Here is a 9,842-nt window from a genome sequence, read left to right on the forward strand (position 1 = left end):
GAGAATCAATCAATCAAATCTTCACTATCAGGAAACCAAGCAACCTTCTTTTTTCCCCTCAGGCTTTTCTCTCTAATCATCACAGGAGCTTTCAGTGATTCCTGCTGTGAAACACAAGATTCTGAAGCCCAATTAAATATGCAGTCAAATACAAAAATGAAGACTCTTTATTCTAACACAGCTACTGCATTAAATACAACAATGGGTGAGATTTATGTAGTAGCAATTGAAAAGTTTAAAGCACTTTACACCATGGGGTTTTTTAGTGTGGTTAATCCTCCCCACCTGAATAACTTAGGAAATGAAAAATGGTCTTATATGTAGGTGAAGTAGGTGCCTACATCCACAGTGCTATTTAAAATATGCCAAAAAATTCTTCTTGCACCAGAAATATCACCCCTTGTTATATTATCCTAACAAGTGTGAAGTGATTTACAAGGTTGCAAAGCAATTTCAAATAATTGTCATATTTAATTCTCTCAACATCCTGAAAGAGTTTGAGGGGTAGTTTCATCCCTATTTGCCATATAAGAAAATTGACACCAAAATGTACTAGGAAAATTATTATATTTTAATCACATACTACATGAAATTCATTAATTAAAAATGACTTAAAATCTTTCTCTCTTTAATACTGCTTTATAGATGGGGGAAATAAGCTTCATATAAGTTCAGAAACCCAACCAAAGTTACAGAATTGGTAATTGGCAAAACTGAAATTTGAATTAGATCTGTATTACTCTGATTTCAAAGCCAAAGCTCTTCACAATTTGACTATATGATTCATTTTTAATAAATTGATAAAGTATTTTCTACATGAATTTCTAGTGTCTTCATTATAAGCAAGATAAAATTATCCCAAATAGTCTTTGCTTTTCAAACTAAGTGCTCAAGAAATAAGTATAACTTCAACTTCTTGGACTAGCAATTAATTTTGATATGACTTATGTCCATATCTAGATATATGATGCCATTATAAGTGTATGTCCTGAAGAGCAATTATAAACTGTAGCTTTTCAAATTAATTTCAGTTTGCTCTTTAGGATGTGCTTACACCTGTATTCATAAGATATATCACATATGAACATAAAGCGCATTACTTATATAAAATTTTCTTTTAGTTGTAGATGGACACAATACCTTTTTTTACTTATTTATTTTTATGTGGTGCTGCGGATCAAACCCAGTGCCTCACACATGCTAGGCAAGCACTCTATCACTGAGCTAAAACTCTAGCCCAACATTACTTTTCATTTTATTTTTAATTATCATATTTTTTCTAATTCAGAAAGATACTCAGCAATACCCATTAATGCCTCACTTAAATGACTAAAACCCTTGTCCAATTTCACCTGAAACATATATTCACATTCACACCCCACAACATACACACATATACACAACCCTGTTTTCTCCAAATTGCTTTTATTACTGAAGCTAGATGATCTAACCATGACTATAAACTCAGTTCTACTCCAGTCCTATTCTGTATATTTGTATCTCAAGAATCCAATGGGAATTTAATCTTAATATTAGTAATACTGAGCTTACATTACTATTATTTCCTCAGGAATAGTCACTTGGTGCTTCCATAAAGCCTAGTCTTCTCTGTCACCAAGCCAGTTGCTCCACTGCAGGGTTTTTAGTCATTACCATCTTGCTGAATTACAACTTAATACCTAATGCTTTAATTACTTTCCAGATCCGTGTATAGAGACACTTCCTAGAATAAAACTTGGATGATTTCTTCCAGCAACAATTCTATGAATTAAATACACTAAACTAGGTTCTGTTACACAAGTTTTGATCTGAGTCACATATGTAATTGACCTAGAATTATAATTAGGAGATCCCATTGGAAAATGGAAGGAACATGGGCCCTTATCCATAGGCTGTCTCTGAATATTGCCTGCCATTTACTAGAAGTAAGATCATGGGAAACCACTACTTCATTTCTTCAACTCTCTTTTTCTTCATCTATAAAATGGGTATAATAGTAAAAACTGCTTTAATGGATTTCTATGACTACTAAATGATAGTATTATAGTTTGGATATGAAGTGATTCCCAAAACTCATATGGGAGATAATGGAAGAATATATACAGGCAAAATTATTGGGTTATGAGAGCCTTAACCCAATCAGTGAATTAATCTCCTGACAGAGATTAACTGGGTGGTAATTGTTGTCATATAGGGTGTGGCTGGAGCAGGTGAATCCCTGGGGGCTTGCATGCCTTTGGTGTTTATATTTTATCCTTGGTGAGCAAGACTCTCTCTACTTCCTGATTGTCATGTCCTGAGCTGCTTTCCTCTGTGATGCCCTTCTGCCATGATATTCAGCCTTATCTTGGACCCAAAGCAAAGGAGCCAGCTGTCTGTATACTGAGACTTCTGAAACCATGACCCTCAAATAAACTTGTCCTTATCTAAATTGCTCTTGTTGAGTCTTGGTCACAGTGGCAAAACAGCTCACTACATAGAATATGCATCAAAAGTGTGAGTTTTTTTCTACAGTGAGTAGAAAAAAATCTGTTTCTTTTTCCATATTCCTTTTTTTCTCATCTGGATTACCCTACTGCTATTTATTTTCCATTTCTGACTCCCAGGAGAGCAAGAAAAATTAGAATATAGTTTGAAAGAAAGGTATCTGACAGCTTGTAATTTGTGTGATGAAATAACCTGTTTTGGAGTAATTGTTATAAGTTATCCAATGTAAAACATATACGTGTATAAATGTATACACACACATTTAAATTTGAAGCAAACACTTTATAAAAGCAATAATAGTCTATTGAACTTCATGCAAATATATCCAGCTGCTTTTGCCAGTACTGGTGATAAAAAAAATAGCTACACTTTCACCTGTTCATCCTCATCATTTACCACACAGAGTTTGTGGGACAGCTGGCAGCAGAGAGGACAAGAATACTGCCTATATTTGTACAACAGAATAATGTGGCCTGGCCCATTCTGGGATAATGCCATGTTTTCATGAATCCCATGCTTTAATACACTGAATTAGATAGCCAGACACTTAAAAATACCTGGTCTACTTTAATAGAACTACTTTTTAGATATTCTAAACTTAGAAAGTGTTCTAAAGGCATGGCTACATTTTAAGGGTGAATTAATGGATAGGATTTTTTGACAACACTCTCCCCAGAGATTAATATGACAATCTCCTCATCACCTACTTATTAGCTTGATGGAAACAAACAAACAAAACAACAACAACAACAAAAAAAAAAACTTCCTTATGGCTCTATCTCCTGAATTCTTGTACTGAGTAAAAGGTAAAATACATTTTAAATGACATTTTGCCTGTACTTACACGTCTACAAAATTTCTTTGGAAAAATAATAACCTGACTCTGGCAAAAACAGCCACATTTTAAATGACCTCACAATTGATGTGGAAAAGTAAATATATCCTTGTATGGCCCTCACTTAATATTTCAATATAGCTCTCAAAATCTTTGGAGAGATGAGTAATATCTGGTGTTTTGACATGAAATAAGAGGCCAGGCCACTGGTAGTAAAAGGCCTTTCTTTATAGCTTGGCTGGTTTTACATCTGTGCTACTTTGTGGCAAATCCTCAACCTCCATTACCCATTTTCCCTTCCCCATTCAAATAAACAAAAGAAAAAGGTATAAACTTTATTACTTCATTTTTAAAGCTCAAGGGTTAATTGAAGTAACTTGACAGCCTTTTGTCAAAAGGTATGTTTTGAAGTGATTCTAGTTTCATCTTTAAGTTTAAAATTTTAGTGCCTTCAAATACTCCCTAATGGGTAAAACTTTACTAATTAACTGGTTGATCTCTATCTCTAGAGGTATCTACTGGCTTGTTATAATTCTATTTCTGACAAATATGTGCCCTAGTTTGTAATAAAAATATGAAATACAAAATTCCAAAAATCTCCCTTCTTTCCTGTCTTCCTATTTGTTTTTGACATATAATATTATCTCTTCCTCTGTTCATGTATATCCTATCCATCCTTGAAATCACAATTGTAACTTTTTAAACACATGAAATGGGTTGCAGCTATTTTAACCCACAATTTTAATTCCATCTTCTCAATTTCAGTTGTTTTCTTAGCTTATACCATGCAACTGATGGTCTGTGTTTATTCCTTTTTATGACATTATTTTGTTATTTTTCTGATGGCACTTTGTATCCTTAGAGAATTAATTATCCTTGAAGTCACTATGGATTATATAAAATATTTTGTTTGATTTGATTCACACTTAACATACTAGCCAATATATGTAATAGGCATTCAATAAATATGCAAAAGGAAAAGTTACATAATAAGATGAGATAATATCCATAAATTACCAATACCTACTATGGCTTTGGAAACTTCTTGGGTGTCATGGGCTTTGTTACTATTCTCAAACATTTGGTCCCTATATTTTGCTTCACCTTATGTAACCCAATTAAGATGACATATTTCTACAGAGACATTTCTAGGCAAAAACAACTCATTATTTCAATTGTTTGATAGGCATAAAATGGTTTCCTGGGGCTTCATTGTCATTACTCAGGCAAAACAATGCAACCTCTCATACATAATCTATTTATATAATTATGACTTACCAACTATTAGCAAGCATTAACTGGAATTGCATTTTTCCTTCTGATGTGGCAAGTTCTAAAAGGGTTTTAAAACTCTAAAGCAATTATATTCCTAATAATAAGTTTGCTTTCACGTGAGGCCAAGGAACATAATAAACTGAAGCAAGAATAGAAACAAAATCCGGGGAATCATGAGATTTCTTAAAAGCGAACCATGCCAGGCAAGTGAACAGATTCCACTGGGAAACATGCCACTTTCATCTTTCAATGATATAAAAGCATTCAATAGTGTATAGAGAGAGACAAGGCACCCTGGAAAGAAGATTTGGTCTTAGAGACCCAAAAGGTCATTTCCATCATGAGTTGTGTTGCTTCACAGCAGTGACCATTCCTCTGCACTAGTACCTTATACTTATGCATTATCCTCCTCACTTCCCTCTCTCAAACATCATATACCTATGAACTGAAACACATGGTATTTCAATCTGTTATTTTTCCTTAAGAGAAAAAGAAGTGTACATCACTGTTGAACTATAGTGGTATATATTGTTATTAAGAAAAAAGAAAGATAGTCTTCAAGAGAAATGTGCACAGCACAGATCTTAGATAAATTTAAGGAAATGGGGTACGTTTATGGCTTCGTTCCACAATAACATTAGCAGTCTTCGATGAGGGAATGGCCATTGTAATTTCATAGCAATTAATCTGTAGTTCAATGGCAGAAAATGAAAGCATGAAAAGTTTATTTGCTTCAAGTGGAAAAGGTGGATTACACTTAGACTGAACAAACAGAATGTACCTTATGTAAAAAAGTTATAAGGCAAAATATGAGCCAATATACACAAATCTATGATATGTGTTATGCCTTTTGTTCTTCTTCCTCCCCCAGAAGATATTTCCAGAACTATGATACAGGAAATACACATATTTATGTACACACAGACACATATACAGATACACCCACAGCTGATAAACTAGAAGGCAGGATGAAGGAAAGACTGCAAATATACTGAACAAAAAATAAATGTTAGAAAATTCTTGGAGGGGATTTTTATAGTTTTTTTTTTTAATTTTTATCTTCATATATTACAAAAAAGTTTGACCTCCAGAACCTCTATTCCCCACTGCATTAATACTATACATACCCCAAACTGGAAGTTTAAATTACAAGATTAGGCATAGTATGCCGCTCGAAGATTGTGTTGCCAAATTTGTTGAGGAGGCTTAATAATTACCCTTTGTAACTAAATCCTCAGAAATAACTTTAAACAAATTATACCACCATGACTTTTGTAAATTATTGAAATGCTTTGTCTTTTAAACTGGTCTATATGAGAGTTGGTATCTTTCAACTCTTGAAAATGTGTTTCCTGACTCTTTACTACTATGCAAAAAGCAGTCCCACATTTAGCTTTAAAGGACTGTCTCAGATTTATTCCCTCCTTCCTCCCTGCTCATTTTGTCCCTCCATTGCCTAGCAACTGGTTACCCCAGTAATAGAATTATAAGTCTTCTAAGCAGTTGGTTCCTGGCTTCATTTGAGTTGCCAAGCCTCTCTAAGTCAGAAGGAAGGTTTCTTTCTCCAGACACACTTGGCCTGTGTGGGTGTTCAGCTGGTTTTCTATATTGCCTCATGAGTAAATACTGACCATATTTCTCCATGGCTTGTACTGAAAATGTGTAAGTACAAAATAAAGTACAACTCTTTTTATTTTGGATGTAAAAGGCAATTTGAATTGGTTTACTGTTGTAACTAGGGAAAGGACTTGAGGGTTGAAAGGGAGGTGGGATGGGATCACAGGAAAAACCTTAAAGGATATAAATTTAGTTATTAAGAGTACTGAATTTGGGCTGGGGATGTGGCTCAAGCAGTAGCGCGCTCGCCTGGCATGCGTGCGGCCCGGGTTCGATCCTCAGCACCACATACAAACAAACAAAGATGTTGTGTCCGCCAAAAACTAAAAAAAATAAATATTAAAAAAAGAGTACTGAATTTAAGAGTTGAGATTTTATAAATTTTTCTAAATGTAATTTTGCAACAGAAGTAACATATTCTTGATCTAAATAGTGGAACTTGAACATAAGGAAATTCTTGCTCTAGGATGTGGTGTGGGTTAAATTAGGGATAATTTAACCAAAATTGTAATGAATATTTGATGCTTCATAAGGACAAGTTGGAGTGTTTGTTGGCATACCTAAGCTTCTTTGATTTCTGTGGAGAAAATAAAAAGTATTTTCCCTAGGAAGATTTTCCAGGGCACTCTTTCCAGAATCTGAACGCCATTCATATTGTGTCATAGATCCTGTAAAGAATCAAAAGAGCTGGTATTTTCTGTCATATGCTCGCTAAGAAGCAATCTGAGTCATCTATCTGTCTTGAGGAATTGGAGGATTGGAGCACAGCCACAAGGCATCCATAAAGGCCAATAATATAGCCCAGTGCTAAAGGGGTGTCCTTGGAAAAGGTCAATGGACTAAAAAAGTATTTGACTCACTATATATTGGAGGTTATAGGGTACTCCCTTTTTCACAGGTGTATTCCAGCAGTTGAGCCAATAGCATATTTCAGATATTCTATGTTCACTGCATGAGCATTTATATTAACTTTTTAAAAATAACTTTATTTATTTTTATGTGGTTCTGAGGATTGAACCCAGTGCCTTACATGTGCTAAGCAACTGCTTTACTGATGGGCCTTAACCCTAGCCCCTTAGATTAACTTTCTTTTTTTTTTTTCCCTTTCAATTTTTGTTTTTGCAAGCTTTGGAGGGTATGGCCCTTCTGTTGCAGTGGTAGCTGTCAACAAAAATGGGAACAAGGATCTGAGTCCTGATGACCCCCTCCAGTGTCTGAATTCAATGCAGAAGAATGATGAGGATGGTGCTGAGAACTGGGGCCGCCCTCGCATCCCACTACGACCACCCTTGAATATGCTGACAGATCTGGCCGGAGACCAACTGAAGGGCCCTGATGAGAGAACAGGATCCAGCATTCCTGATCTTCCAAGAGCTATCAGACAACCCTGTGGGTTACCACCTGCTGTTGTAGAAGGGTCCCTAGCAACAGAGGGAGTAAATAGCTCTGAGGGGCTGGCAAGCTGGAGGCTGAAGGGACATGATTCTATTAATGTATCCCAGAAAGTCTCAGGCAGCTCTCCAGCACTGATGGTAGGGGGCACAAGGGTCAGCAGTGTGACTAGTGAAAGAGGTGGCAATACTGCAAAATCAGTCCCAACTTTGCCACGTGGCCAAGGGTTCTTTCCACTTAGGAGACCACAAGTAAGAGGTCCTTCATTTGTCCCCACCCTTAGATCAGGGATAATGATGGAGGTACCATTGGGTAATACTAGAATGGCCTGCAATAATGGAAGGTTGGCTCATGTTTCTTTCCCACCTGCGAGCCCAAGACACCCAAGGCCTATGCCTATGTCTTCAAGTGTTCCAGGTTTACCTTGCTCTACTTCTCATTGCTTCATACCTGCTCCACCTCCAAGTTTCAATCCATTTTTCATTAAGCCTATTGCTTTTGCGCCTCCCCCAGTATTTGGTCCTCCACTGTCACCTTATTTTGCTCATTTGCATTCTGGAAGAATGCCTTTTCCTGCATCTTTAAACAAAGAGCTCAAGTGATAATAAAATTGGAAAGAAGAAAGTCAGAGGTTTGGGAAATAGCTTTAATTCACTTGATTACATGTTAATATTTGAAAATCTTTACCCTCCAAAATCTGTTTCACACTAGTGTGCCTTATAAAACTGGATGCTTAATAAAGATTTCAAAGTTTAAAACATTGTAAATTTTTTAAAATGTCTGTCTGGGAGCCTAAACCTTGGATTTTTTTTTTCCTATTTTTAAAGCAATTGAAACAGAACATGCCAGTGTTTTCTAAATGACTTAGATGAATGCATGTCACTGTTTACTACCAACTGTTGCTGCAGGGTGGCTGTGGAGAGAGCACCTGGGCCTTGCTAACCCATGTCTAGGGTGGGGAATACTTATACACCTGAGATTAGGAGTATTATTTGACGCTTGATGAATACATTAAGTTAAGATCCATAAAGGCAGGCTAAGTGTCCAGATAATAAAGAAAAATGTACAAAATAATAAAAAGAGAAGATGAGACTAAGGTCAGAGTATCATAGCCAACATTTTACTGTTAGAGGCAGAAGCAAGCTGAACTAGCAAGGATTAAGAAAGAAAGGGAAAGATGAGTGTGTTAGTTTTTCATTGGTGTGATCAAAATTCCTGACAGGAACAACTTATAAGTGGAAAAGTTTATTTTGGGCTTGTGGTTTCAGAGGTTCAGTTCCTGTTGACTGATTCTATTGCTGTGAGTCTGAGATCAGAGAAAGCATCATGGTGGAAGGATGTGGTGAACTGAAGCTGCTCAGTTCATGGTAGTCTGGAAGGAGATAGAGAGAGAGAGCAAGGAGCCAGGAACAAAAGAATTCTGAAGGGCACACCCTCAGTGACATACTTCCTCCATCCATGCCCCACTTGCCTATAATTTTAACCCAGTAATTTATTCAAATTATCAGATGAATTAATCCACTGATGTGGTTATAGCTCTTAAAATATAAATATTTCATCACCGAACATTTCTGCATTGTCTATCACATATCTAAACTATAACATTCGACCCATGGCCCCCTAAAACTCATGCCCACTTCATAATGAAAAGATAAATTTAGTCCATCTCCAAGAATCACCTTGGTCTCCACAGTTCCAACACTGCCCAAAAATTCAAGTTCATTGTTTCCTCTGAGACTCAAAGCAAAATCTTAGCTGTAAGCCCCTGTAAAAATCAAAGCAAATTACAAGTATCCAATATACAGAGGCATAGAGTAATCATTTGCATCACAAAAAGTGAGGCAAACAGACATATAAAGTAGGGATGGGACCAAAACAAGACCAAATCCCAGCTTGGCAAACAAGTCCTGTAGCTCCACGTGCAGAATCTCTGGCACGTGATATTGAGATGTGACCTCCAAAGGGCTTGGGCTTACAGCCATTGTGGCCTCCCTCAATCTGGATCTGCTCACTTCCTACAGGTTTCCCAGGTATATTTTCTAAGTTACTGTCATCTCTTAATCCTGGAGGTCTGGTTCATACATTGCCCTTTCCAGGCTGTCCACAGGGATTCTGATAATGTCACACTTTGCTGGCCCCCCAGGGCCAGCAAATCTTGTTGGGAGCCTTTGTGATGCCTTAACTCCAAATTCTGCATTCCTGCAGAACCAGCACCAGTGACATGCCAAAGTTCGTT

The 9,842-nt window shown here is 36.5% G+C and overlaps 1 protein-coding gene across 1 annotated transcript; it reads left to right on the top strand.

Annotated features, from left to right (window-relative positions):
* Positions 1-6,239: 6,239 nt before the first annotated feature.
* Prr32 (proline rich 32) lies at positions 6,240-8,208 on the top strand. The gene is made up of 2 exons (XM_027932027.2): positions 6,240-6,259; positions 7,341-8,208. The coding sequence occupies exons 1-2, from the start codon at positions 6,240-6,242 to the stop codon at positions 8,206-8,208; spliced, it is 888 nt and encodes a 295-aa protein (XP_027787828.1).
* Positions 8,209-9,842: the final 1,634 nt, after the last annotated feature.

Source organism: Marmota flaviventris, chromosome X, assembly GCF_047511675.1.
Source record: "Marmota flaviventris isolate mMarFla1 chromosome X, mMarFla1.hap1, whole genome shotgun sequence".
Lineage (NCBI taxonomy): Eukaryota > Metazoa > Chordata > Mammalia > Rodentia > Sciuridae > Marmota > Marmota flaviventris.

Excerpts from the sequence above, each read along its gene's own strand:
- Prr32 (XM_027932027.2), top strand. The coding sequence starts at position 6,240 with ATGGCTTGTACTGAAAATGT. Across the intron at positions 6,260-7,340 it reads ATGGCTTGTACTGAAAATGT|CTTTGGAGGGTATGGCCCTT; the intron begins GTAAGTACAAAA and ends TGTTTTTGCAAG.